The sequence below is a fragment of the Phalangium opilio genome, unplaced genomic scaffold, assembly GCF_054372755.1.
Source record: "Phalangium opilio isolate 3A_F unplaced genomic scaffold, DU_Popi_V2 ptg000209l_1, whole genome shotgun sequence".
Taxonomy (NCBI): domain Eukaryota; kingdom Metazoa; phylum Arthropoda; class Arachnida; order Opiliones; family Phalangiidae; genus Phalangium; species Phalangium opilio.
In genome coordinates this window covers 7,406,953-7,420,574 of record NW_028324217.1, presented here as the reverse complement: position 1 = coordinate 7,420,574, position 13,622 = coordinate 7,406,953, and the positions used below count along the sequence as shown (strand labels likewise).

General features: G+C 39.9%; 1 protein-coding gene across 1 annotated transcript in view; it reads left to right on the top strand.

The window, feature by feature from the left end:
• LOC149618785 (glutamate receptor ionotropic, NMDA 2B-like) overlaps positions 1-13,622 on the top strand; it is a 274,821-nt gene that overhangs the window by 213,286 nt on the left and 47,913 nt on the right. Inside the window, exons 9-11 of the mRNA XM_089853956.1 lie at positions 2,494-2,619; positions 2,701-2,921; positions 3,504-3,664. Of these exons, the coding sequence (XP_089710082.1) occupies positions 2,494-2,619; positions 2,701-2,921; positions 3,504-3,664 (508 nt within the window). The remainder of the gene's footprint in view (positions 1-2,493; positions 2,620-2,700; positions 2,922-3,503; positions 3,665-13,622) is intronic.

Genomic DNA, 13,622 nt, shown 5'->3' with positions numbered 1-13,622 from the left:
AGGTTTGGATAAACAATGAATCTAGCATTCCTACAGTCTCTCTAATTTGGCGAACTTTGACTAAGAAATCTTTCGTGCTCAAATCGGAAGGTTTTCCCGTAAAAACCGGCATGGTAATTTTTGGTAATCTATAACCTGAACCTGACGGTGGCGGAGTTGGCGCCGCGGGGGGCATATAACCTGCATTGGCGTAATTCAAACTGGCTATGCTAGTGTTGCTACTAAAATGGGTGCTATTATTTGCTAAGGGCACACTAGGACAATAAGGGATGTTCAATGGATTGCTATTAAACTGAGAGCTATTATTTACCAACGGAACATTTTGACTACTATGATTGTTCATTTGGGGTGTACTATTAATTACCCCATGGGTCTGGGGACTACTAGGGCCAGAACCCACATTGGCATTAACCTGAGCTAACTGCAGCAATTGTGTTTGTAAATCCGCTATTTGTTTCTGCATTTGTTGCAATAAATTAGTGGGAATTAATTGCATACCTGAAGGTATGGTGTTACTTATGGTACTATTTGTGGGTGTGGTCATGGTTGAGGTTGGACCAGTGCTAGTTTGCACTATGATTGGGTTAAGGGAGTTTGGTACATTACTACTACTATTAGCTGTGCTAGTGGAGGTGGTTTGATTATTTTGGGTGTTTCCTATCGCACCCATAATTCCCCCTACAGCGTGATTACCACTAGGATCCCCTAACGCCGGACTATTCTTGCTATTCATTTTTCTATTGCGTTTCTCTACCCGTTTTGCTCTATCAATAGCTTGGGAAGCTTTATAAGAATTTAAACAATCAGCGCAGCTAGAATAAAGCCCTAAAACTGGTTTACAACTAGAATGGTCAACCTGCGTGTTCATGAATCAGTCCACACTCATACTTTTCCTTGTACTATTACTTTTGATATTGCTATTACTACCATCTCATCTACTATTGAGTTCAGGTTAGCCTCCGTACTAGTTTAAACTGGAATAGGAAGGCTATCCCGGACGGACCCCCAAATGTAACGGTAATTTTCTACTATACGCTTATTCCCCGTTAACATTCTACTACTATTATTAAGTTGGGTTTTAAATTTAACCCTAGGTTGTAATAATTAAGTCGGAAACGTAATTTGCCATACCTTAGTGAGTCATATTTATTTAAAACAAGGAATTAACTATTATTGTGCTACTATTTACTATTTCGGCGTTCTATTGGCCGGGGTTTCTATGCGCATAGGTTTTGGTTTTAATTAGTCCCTAACTAGTGGACTAATACCTTAACTTAAAATTAACAATATATAATATACGCGACATAATGATTACGTGTATACGCGACAAAAATGATAAACTTGGCGCGACACAACCCCCCAAAATATCATGCAACCCTAAGCTAACGATGCCAGTTTTATCTACTATTATTTATACTATTATTAACTACTATCATTGTTCTGTTATTGTCTTTAACGGTAATTAAATTAATGAGTACTCATCACTGTTTCGTGTTAGAGAGAGAGGCGATCTGCTGGTGTTGAGTGGCGAGTAGTTGCGGCATCTCGGCTAGTTCTCGATGTTTAGAAACTGTGGTATTCGGCTCGCAGTTGGTGACGGCAGTTGGACCATGGTCAGACGGCAAGGAACCTTCGGGAACCCGGATTAAGGTTGGCGACCAGCGCTCGGCTTTTAGGGTTAAGTTCAGGAACTCGGCATTGTCAGGTAGTCGTGTCCGGCCGGAGCGAGCGATTAAGAACTTAAGAGTTCAAGTCCAATTTTAAGAGTGACTGTTGTTAGCCGCTTCATCTCGCTTTTTTTTATAATATGGTATCTGGTCGGTACTTGGGCTTCTAGGATCTCCGGATGATCTTATTGGCCAATCATCAACCAGTCCACAAGAGGCGCTTGTTTATCCCTTTCCTCTTTCTATCATTTTCGGGTTGACATCCTCTCTCTGAGTGTTTGCTAGGTCACGACCCGCACTCGTGACCTTTCTATGATATTGTAAAGGGTTTGTTTCTCTCTCTCTTGCGATGCACGTGCACTTGTGACCTTTCGATAATATTGTAAAGGGTTTTGCACGTGCACTTGTTACCGTGTCTAATTTTTATCTCTACTGGCATCGTACTGGCAAAGCGTACTTTCTAGAGGTATATTTTTATAGCATGCAAAATAACAATACCCGTAAATAATTCCTATGACCCTAGGTATGGCAGTTTTTGTGGTTTTGAAAATAAATACGAAAAGGGAAGGCTATAGTCAACTTTCTATTCTATTATATTGAGTGTGGAGTGAAAAACATGTTTATCACGAGGCCTATTGAAAACTCATAGTAACGAACTATATTTAAACTAGGGTGAAGTAAATAACTTGAGGTAAAAATCAATATAATTTAGGCTTAATAATAAATGTAGTAAAATATTTTGCTACAATGCAATCTTTGAAATCATTTCAGATACTATTCTTTTAAAGAAGTATATCAAAACATGCAATCTTTGAAATCATTTCAGAACCATTCGATACGACATCATGGTTGATGATCCTCCTTATTTGCATACAAGTGGCGGCCTTCACAATATTCCTCTTCGAATGGGTCAGCCCAGTTGGCTACGACATGAAGCTCAAACCTCCTCGATGTAAGATATTCACTTAACCAACCTTTAACCTCTAAATGTGTTCATAAATGTTTTGATGCAATTGAATTATTTCTCGAACAGCCCACAAGTTCTCGCTCTTCAGAACCTACTGGCTAGTCTGGGCCATCCTTTTTGGGGCCGCAGTGAACGTAGATTGTCCTCGTAGTTACACGGCCCGGTTTGTGGCCAATGTTTGGGCTATGTTCGCTGTCGTCTTCTTGGCTATTTACACAGCCAACTTGGCAGCCTTCATGATCACGAGAGAAGAGCACCACGAGTTGTCCGGAATTGATGATAAGTTGGTAAGTTTAACGACTGAAACCAACAGATGATTCCTAAAATCCTACTAGGTCACTTTTAACTATTTCTCCCTTTGCAAACTGGCAATCCTGTTTTCGAAACTAAATATTAATTGTTGTGTGTTTGTAATATTCTCTGTTTGGAAATATCGAACTTCGTACTAACCCTATATTTAAGAACCACAAAATCAGCAAATGCTGTAGAATGTGGGAATATGGTAACTTGATGCCTGGAACCCTAAGCCTTGGCTATTCAAAATTTAAAACAATAGATAGTTTTGCAAATAGGGGTGCCACAGTATGCTTGAGAGGGAACATCCGGTATATGGAACCAAAGACGTTAGATAGGGCTTCAGTGTTACCAGTCCAGCAAAGTCCTTTTGTTTGAAGCCATTTCTAACGTCTTTGAAGTCGCCTACTGAATGAAAAATACTGAAGTCGTCTCTGTAATTGTGAAGCCTACATTAACAGTGAACCCATAGTTAAACAAAGTACTTGGAACCCTGAGAATTTAAGGAATCATCTGTTGGCTAATTTGTTCAAGGTTATATTTGAGATAATTGAGTTAAGTTTTTTCTCGTTTAGTTGACGAGTCCACATTCCATACGACCCCCGTTTCGTTTCGGCACCATTCCCCATGGCAATACTTGGGCCGTTTTGAAGCAAAATAAAAAGGACATGCACGATTACATGAAACAGTTCAACAGATCAACCGTCCAAGAAGGGATCAAAGCTGTGAAGCGAGGGTGAGTTCAATTATCTCTTTTTAAGATGAATTGCAGCAAGAGTAGTGCATTGTAAACACCATCAACGCGCCTTGTTAAGATCATACAACAATATTTTAACACCTTTAAGACTCTACGTAGCATATAGTCCTGAAATTTTGCCAAGGGGTGTGGCCATTTGAAGGTTGTATTTAAGTGTAACATAAAATTGTTATTTAGTTATTTAGGTACTTAGTTCAACCAAGAAGTGATATCTAGTTTATTGGGGAGAAGGTATAAGATGCCTTAGTATTAGCGCGCCATAGTCCCAGTCCCCCTTTCAAAATACAAGGGGGGATGTAAAAGGAGGGCGGGCTATTTGGCCTCTCTGCAGTCGGAAAATACGTAATTTTCGTCATTCGCGTCGCGCTGACGTGAGTTTTCAAGAACCAATGAGATGCTGGTTGTAATTTAGAGGCGGGGATTAACTCCAGATCTACGTTTGGACTGGAGATAAAGCTGGAAATGTGGTGAATTTATACCTTCTGCGTGATGAACTAGATATCACTTCTTGGTTCGACCAAATGGGCATTTGCCCAGCGGCCCCACAAACTTATGACCTATTGAGGTGGCCCCCTTGATTCATATATTTATTTGAACGTGGCACCCACGTGCACTGCATTGCCCACCCAGGGGCCTGTAATGCTGTTAAGACGCCACTGCCTGGCCTTACTTTAAGCCGAGAGCTACACTATTTTGTCTTCGTATTGTAACCTCGTAAACCTAGGATTGGTACTTGTTTCTGATTTCTAGGGGTTACGTCAGGCCCTATCGCATGTTTATTGTTGACTTAGTTGGGATTAGATAGTACTCGTATATCCAGCACTAAATAGCTTCTATTCGCTCAAACCGTAAATCCACTGGGAAATCAAGAGTAAAAAAACATCGTTCATTTTACTATGTACTATCGCAAACCAAGGAAGATTCATTTGTAGGAGGAGATGTCTTGTGTCAAAGGCCGATATCCAGCAAAATGAAAACCAACCATCGAGACTAACAATGGAGATACCGTGAAGATTTTCGAATCACCGCTGGGTGAAACTTTGATTGGCTCTAACCTCAAATTAGTAAGGCAGGATAAGAAAGGAAATTGGGAAGCATGTTTGAATAGGGCTTAGTGTACTGGGACATAGCCCACTCGAGAACGCGCAACACGACGCGAGCGGCACAGCGTCCGTGATCGCGGATCGAGTGGGCTATGGCTAGGACTTCCAGAGACAATAAAAATTATCCTATTTTACTTGGGATTCCAGTTGCCCCTCAGATTTAGATTAGTTCACACTGTTTAAAGCACCTAAACTAAGTATAAAGTGCTCACAAATCAACGTGGTTTAATAGACTATATATACGTGAAAAAATAAATTACCATAAGCAGGAATCCATATAATTTTAGAAGCAGAGATAGAGAACGGTTAGCTTTTACTTAGTCCAACTCGTAGCCGAGTATAGAGCCCTCCCTTCAACACGTAACGAAAAATTTTAAATTATCTTATTGGCTGGCTCACTTAAACTACGTTTTGATGACGTTGCTGACGGGGACGGTGAAAAATACGTAGTTCCTTTTCTACCTCTGTAGCTATGACCCGCCTCTTCTTTCATACCCCCCCTTCCACCCGTTCCGAGGAAGGGGCTCCGGGACTTAGACGCGCGCCCAGATTACTCTGTTCTCCATTCCTCTTTCGAAAATTAAATAGATCCCTACCTTATATAAGCTACCGTTTAAAAAATTAGGGTAATCTTACATCTCTAGCTATAGGCTGGTATTTTTAGGGAATATCTGCGGACCTATTCAGAATTCCTCCCCTTTCAATATATCTCCCTTGCGCTAAGCAGAGTAGATGGATCTACGCTAAAACCAGGCAGGATAGATAGTCGTGTAATGGGTAACAAGAACAAAGGAGCCATCGTAAAACCACGTCTCTTCTTACAAGGGGGATTACGAGGGAAAGCTTTTAATTACAGAAGAAGTTTGGATTCTTTTTCACCCTCTCTTGGTTATTGTTTCCCCGTAAAACCCCACGTTGCCCCAATATACATAACATGACAAGATCGATAACCCGCAAGTAAAAACTCGATGGTGAAACAAGTGGGGTCAAGTCAGTTCAATTCCCTTATCCATTTAAGCTATAAAAAGTTACTTTATGAAGGATTTACAAAGAATAATGGGTAAATTCATAAGTAATTATAGCCAGCGCTTAGTACTGTTCATATATTGGTATGCTTCCTTAGACAATAATATGTCTGTCTGTCATCATTCACTTATGGTAAATCAAACATTAGATGTTTATATTTTATGCATTGTATCATACGTTCATAAGATATGTTCCATAAGCTTGTCAATGGTTACTGAGAGCTAGTCATGAAGTGACGTAGGCGCACGTCATAGATTCGAGGTAAAGCGGCGCCTGGTGAGGTGCTGTCAAAGGTTTAGTACAGACTAAATAGGAATATGGAAGTCCTGCAAAATTATCTGAGTGTAGATCGAGCTGTACGTCTCTAGCTTCACGAAGTATGGAAAATATCTTATAAACTTATGATCTTCAACAATAAAGAGTCACGATTAACTCTGGTTTTAATGGGGATTCTTCATCCTCAATTCAGTTGTGAAAGTTGACAAAACCATGAAGTTATTGAAGGTATTGACCCTCCTTAAAAAGCTAAAATGTACTACAACCAAATAAAATCGTAACTTAAATCAGGGATAGATCTAATTTTAGAAGTAGCAATGGAAAACAGTTAGTATTTACTTCAGTCTGACTCATAGCCCAGTACAGAGCGCCTCCCTCCAACACGTAACGAAAAGTTTAAATGATCTTATTATCTCACTAACACTACGTTGTGATGACGTTGCTAATGGGGATGGCGAAAAATACGTAATTCCCTTCTACCTCTGTCGCTATGACCCGCCTCTTCTTGCATACCCCTCCGTCCCGTGGAAGGGGGTCCGGGACTTTGACGTGCGCCCAGACTACTCTGTTCTCCATTCCTACTTCTAAAATTAAATCTATCCCTGCTTAAATAAAAATTTCGAAGGTGTTGACCACTCTAAATTAATAGAGTTTAAACCAACAAACCTCGAAACCCATCATAAATCTCGCAGTGGTAAAACCCTTCAAAATATAGGCTTACCATATTTAGTCTTCTCCAATTTAAAAAAGGGGGAAATAAAATTCAATAAAAAAAGGGGTGTTGGGGTACGAGCTTCGGTGGGTGTATTTAAGAGCTTAAGAAAACTTTTGTTCTAGAGATATTGAGCTGAACCCAAATAAAAGCTTTAATCTCCATTGAGGACGATATCCCCGTCGAAGGAAAAACTACAGGAAATTGAAGCTTTAGGCCTTTGACAGTTATTATCTCGTTAAATGTTATTTCGAGGGTCCGGATTAGGGATACGAACTATACGTACAATCATAAGTAACAAATCGTTTATAAGTGTACGATTTTTGATGCCCACAAGTTTCTCTATGAAGGAGAGCATGAACTATCAATCTAGAGGGACCAGAAACTGGAAGAGAATCAGTATAGGCAGGCGTGATCCATGCGTGGTGAAAACGGGGGCAAATCTACGGTACACCGCGCGCCTGAGCGCAGCTTTCTCGCGCATAGTTTACGTAGGGGATGACAGAGATAAGGCGAGGAGGTCAATCCCCCCATGCGCAAAGGATGTGCGTCCTAAAACTAAACGTATCGAAAATTGTTTTTACTACCCCCCTATTTTCCCATTTTTCGGCGGATTTTATAAAGCCTGTTTCTATCTCCCTCTCTCTCTCCTCTTTGCAACGTCTGTGCGCAGTTGCTCCCCAATTTCGTAGGGTACGCGCACTGCGGCACAACGTAAACCAACGTGACGGTTTTGGGAAGGATACAATTTCCTTTAATCACTTTCACAATTGCCAAACGCGTAAATCTTTATTTTTCCTATCTTATATTACTTTATTAAACTTTTCTTTTAAATAATTGCAAGTAATTAACATTAGTCCCATGGCTTAGTGAAATGAGACCAAGCGGCCATTTTACTTGTTTACATTGTACCGTCTTTCTCCAAGACCTTGTCGTCTGCTAGCTTTTATTCTTTCTTTATTATTATGGGACACTTTAGCAAGAAAACCTAAACATGAGATCCGCCATCAAGATTCTAGTCCATATACCTCGGAGGAGTAGAAATGTTGATGGGAAGTATGACACTACCTATACTTGATAATGCTACAGGCTTACAGCTCGAGCTAGTTCGAGAACGACGGAAGCGAGAATTAATTGACAACACTCGGTTTTGCAGTCCATCTTACCATTTAGCCTCTACTAAGCCTTTGACAGCGCCTCAACAGGCGTCGCTTTACCTCGAATCTATGACTTACGTCACTTCATGACAAGCTCTCATTGACCAGTGGCAAACTTATATAACATAGCTTATGAAATTATACTTGAAGTTAGCTCAAATAGTCGGCGCCCTCAAGAAACCCTAATAAATACCAAGAACAAGATATAAATACTATTGGGCATAAATTAGTTAAGCAGAAGTTATTCCCCAAAAATAGATGCGTCTCATTCATTTATTAATGGCGGCTATTGATCCATGCGGCCGTTCCAAAAGGACTTGATTCTTTTCATTTAATTTGCTACCCCACTTCGGCATCTTATCTATTTACGTCATACGAGATGAGGGAGCTTAGTTCTGAAGGTTTATATATTATTCACAAAGCTAATACGAAGTTTCCTTTTTTCTCTTTCTCTCCTAAAGCAAAATCTAGCCTTTCCTTCACAAACTTTGAGCTCACGAGTCACGAATAAATAAGATTTGCTTTTATTGAAGTAGATGGGATATTCTAAATATGAATGTGGGTTAGAAAACGGACTGGGCCTTTGATCGTCTCAAACATTGCCTCGTCCATAAATGAAAGGCCAAAAATTCTAAAAGGTTTTTTAGCTTTTCGCGCTTGAGGTCGAGAACTTATTCAAGACAACGGGCTGGTTTCGTGTTACCCGAGAAAGAATTAAATTTAGAGTTTTGAGGCGTGTTTTCTTGCTCGTGTTTTAGTGTTTAGTTGCATTTAATGCTCATAGATGGCGTAGAAAGATCATGGAGTGTAGAATTTGTTAGAACCTGTCATCTATATCTATATAAATCAAAATCCTGTCTGACTGACTGACTAATAATCAACGTCCAGCCCAAACCGCTTGCCCTAGAAGGCTGAAAATTTGCAGGAACGTTAATCATAAGTAGTAGGCGCGTACTAAGAAAGATTTTTCCAATCCGCCGCCATCTTAATAAATGGCGCCCAGAAATGTAAAAAATCTTCTCTATGCAACAAAGTCCGCGCGTTTCAACGGATTTCGCAAAAATTTAGTACGCTGGTTTCCTTTAACCTATAGACGGGTTGAATGGTCTTTTGGGTTCGATTTGTTTCCATCTTTTTAAATGGCGGCCAAAAACTTAAAAACCCATCTTTATGGAATAATGTCCGCATGGAAAATAATAAAAAATGTCCCGACGGGCTGACGGGCAACGCCGAGTGCCTTCGCTCCTAGGGCGCTCCAAAAATATTAGTCATCAGTACCCATTCTTTATATCATTTTGATGGAAGTTCTTATTACACGTGAGCGACGCCGCCGGTAACAGCTAGTTCTAGCATAAATGCGTAACTATTAATCATGGTTGAATTACGAGAGTTTACATTCTTCACTGTAGATAGTATGAGAACGATAGACAATAGGGATAATGTTCCAGTTTATGTTCGAGGGGTCAGACATTTATGTAATTGACCAGTAGCCAAAACTCTAAATATTCTGGCCCATCTTGTTTTATTGAAATCCCTCGGAATAACTCTCGAGTTTGTCACTAGATTCAGAAGTGGATAATAGAAGAAGGATGATACTCTGTATCCTCTTAAAATTTAGTTATGTAACATGATTCTTCCAGGCTCATGCAATCTTTTTGTTTGCTCTCCCGCTCATCAAACTTAATTAAGATGTGTAACTATCTTACCGTGTTAGGGTGAATTCTATAACTGTTTGGTATTTACTAAATCCTCAGCAATCAATCAACCAACAAACCTTGATTGTCTTGACGTGGGACAAAAATCTACAAGCGCATTCATGCGCCTTGGCAAATCCTTGACGTGGCAAATGTAAAGCAGCGCTAATAGAGTAATTAAGAGGGAACTATTTACTTGGCGTATGTGATTCGGTTTAGTATCCTTGCTCCAAATGTAAAATGATGTTGGGAAGAATCATGTTACAATTTTTTTACAAAAGTTCAGCTAGCTAATTGGACCAAGTCATCTTGCGACTTATTGCCACTTACCTAACGCCTTTACAATGCATAGAGGGGTGGTGGCTAGCCCCTATGCCACAGCTAACCGACAGCGCCCTATACTAACTATTACCGTTAACCTCTGCAAGTTTTGATGGAAAGGAGAAACCGGGTTAGACCGCGGAGGAAAACTCCTTTAACAAGCGGGGAGAGAACTTGCAAACTCTACGCAGAAGGATTTCTTCCCAGATTTTTCACCCGGTGCCACAGTCCGGGATCGAACCCGGGATCCTCTTGCTGCGAGGCGAAAGCCCTAACCGCTACGCCACCCCACCGCTTTGTGGTGGTACACTTCTCTCGAAGAAAAGTATTATATACACTTCTGCTGGATTGTATTATTTGATCAGTGTCGTAAGTAGATGAGACCGCACCTTTTTTAACGTAAAGAAAAAGTGAGATGCAGCTGACAAATCTTGCATGAAAAATAAATTTTGGTTGCAGGGCTTCTCTTTTATAGCGGGGGTAGTGGACGTTTTAAATATGAATAAGACGTACGATTTTATGACGTACTGAATATCTTTATGAATTTTTACTTAAACCCGTTACCGCATAAATAATAAAAATATTTTGAAATTTCTTGAATAGTTTAGGACTTTTAAGTACGCAGTTTTTTATTTTTATAGTTGGTAATGGCATAATTTAAAACTTTCTTTTCAAATAACGTCCAGCAGGGATAGATTTAATTTTAGAAGTAGGAATGGAGAACGGTTACTATTTAATTCAGTCCGACTCATAGCCCAGTATAGAGCCCCTCCTTCCAACTCGTAACGAAAATTTTAAATGATTTTATTGGCTCGCTTAAACTACGTTTTGATGACTTTGCTGGCGTGGACGGCGAAAAATACGTTATTCTTTTTTACCTCTGTCGCTATGAACCGCCTCTTCTTTCATACCTCCCCTCCGTCCCGGGGAAGGGGGTCCGGGACTTTGACGCGCGCCCAGATTACTCTGTTCTCCATTCCTACTTCCAAAATTAAATCTATCCCTGATGCATCCACGCTCAAGAGTTACTGAAATCAAATCTCAACTAGATTTACATATAATTGCGTAAATTATAGTTTACTATCAGCAAAAGCAAAAAGATGTAATCGTAAGTTCAGAAGATTTGTCAGTGGTTACTCAGAGCTTGACATGAAGTGACGTAGGTGAAACGTTATAAATTCTAGTAAAGCAACGCCTGGTGAGGCGCTGTCAAGGGCATAGTACAGACTAAATAGGAAGATGGACCGCAAAATTAACCGAGTGAAGTCAATTCTCGCTTGTCGTTCTTGAACTAGCTCGAGTGTCATACTTATGGAGGAACATATCTTATAAACTTATCATATAATTAAAAGTGAGACACTACTATTAGTCCAAGGCTTTATAGAGCGTACTACGTGCAGTATAGAGTAATGTAATGATGATAGAACTATTTAGATGGCGAATGTGATTCGGTTTAGTAACCTTGTTATAATAAATCTTAATTCTGATGTTGGGAAGAATCATGTTACAATTACTCCGCTTTGTGGTTGGAACACTTCTCTCGAATAGAAGTATTATATACTTCTGCTACTACTAAACAGTAACGTCCCTGTAAACGTCCTAGATAAAACTGTTTAGACTGTTGACTGTCGATTATCAGTGAGTCAGTTAGTCAGGATCAAGAATCAAAACATGGTCCTACATCTATTAATCGATGTGAAAAAAAAACGTCATTCAATATCGAAATTGAAAGATCAATTTATAGTCTATTAACCCTTTAATCCGAACTAACTGAATTTCTGATAAAATGACTCGCATCCGCACACGTGCAGTTTGTTCGAAAATTCGTCAAATCAAATAATCAATTCGGAAACTCGAAACCATTATAACAAATAATCTTGGAAAACTTTAGGGAAGTCGTGCGAGCAAAGCAAAGCCAAAGAGGTTCAGCATACAAATAGGCTTATTTCTATGGAATATAATTTGAGAAAACAGGGTTAGTGTATACAACAACAGAGAAAATTTGCAATGAAAGGGGCTTCGAAAGGCGAGTAGGGCGTGAATCCATCATCCAAAAGCTGACCCGAATTTTCTCTCCACTCCCACGCGGAGAGACTCTTTTGATTTATTGTTGTTTCCCAGCTTCTAATCATCCTTCAGACTCCCTCATCCCTAGCTCGCTCTCTCTCGCTCGCTCTCCTCAGGTTCCAAGCATCTTCTTCTTTTGACTTTATCACCTCTTCGTCCCCGATCTAACTTCCTCATCTCCAGCGAAATGATAAAAAAAAATACTCTCTTTGCAAAAACAACATAACTCCAAACTAAGTTTTGAGATGGATGTCAGTACAAGATTAATTAATTAATTTATGGTTTACCTAACTAACTAGTTGGCTAGTTATCTAGTTAAATAAAGCCATGTTCACACTTACACGAGAAACCGATTCGAAGCCGTTCAAAACGCTTCCAAAGTTAAGTGTGAACGTAACAGTTAGTCTAGAAACTGCAGTGATTACAAACGCGGTTTCTTAAAGTTGCTTCGCGAACCAATTTAAAGCGGCTTTGGACTCGCAGTCTGGGAAATAGCACACTTCCTCTGGTCCAAAACTAGTTTATTAATTGCTTGGACTAGTTTTTTAATTCATGAAGTGGGGGTTACTGGTCCTTGGGACCTGTTTATTAATTGCAAATCTATAGGAGAACAAAGGCTGGGACCAGTTCGGAGACCAGTTTATTATTTAAGACACTAGGGGGGTCAGTGGTCCCTAGGACTATTTTAAAAAATATCCTTATTTCCCAGACTCCTTTGGTGGTTAGTTTCTATTTTCTCGGGGTATTTCACCTGGGATGTGACTAGTGTTCATTGTATTATCACCAGATAGCAGACAGCACCAACGAAAGGTTAAGCAGACAGCATTAACAGGAGCGTCTTAAGGTGTAAACCAACACTGTTAAAATCGCTGTGAACTGGTATTAAATAAGGTTCCAAACCTACACGGTCAAACGAATTGTCAACCGACTCCCGTGCAAGTGTGAACATATCTTAATCTAAGCCAAACACACACTTTTCAAAAGAGGGTTGCAATATCGTTTGCTTGAATTTTAAAAACGATATGTTTGGTTTATGTTGTAAGACATGAATGCATAGACATCTTCAACTTGCAATCTTTAATAACCTGCCATTTTCTGAGCCTTTCTGCTTGAATTAAAGAGGAGGGGTGTAGGGCTGACGTCACGCATAATTTATTTGAACTTAAAAATCACGTAATATTGACGTAGCTTGCAAACTATGCGCCGCAACAAGTTATCCATTGAAGCATTCTATGCATTCGAATAACCAATAAGACGCAAGGATGGAGTAGCTGCAGGTTTGACCAAAGAGGGTAGAAAGAGGGGGAGTAGAAGGCTTGGCTAGGAAAGTTCTCGTTTTGAAGGTTTACCTCTAAGCTTCCGGTGTGCGCGCGCATCTATCTCTGAACTCTTACTGGTTGAATTACCTTGAACCGGATATTAGGAGGGAAATATAACAAATAAATAAAATAGAAAAGCGAGAACACCCAAAATGCCTTGCTAAAGCCGGTAGCTTCAACTCCCCCTCTTTCTACCCTCTTTGGTTTGACGAAGTTTTAAGCCTTTTTGATTAAGCGCTTAATGATTCCAAGTAAAAGAAAT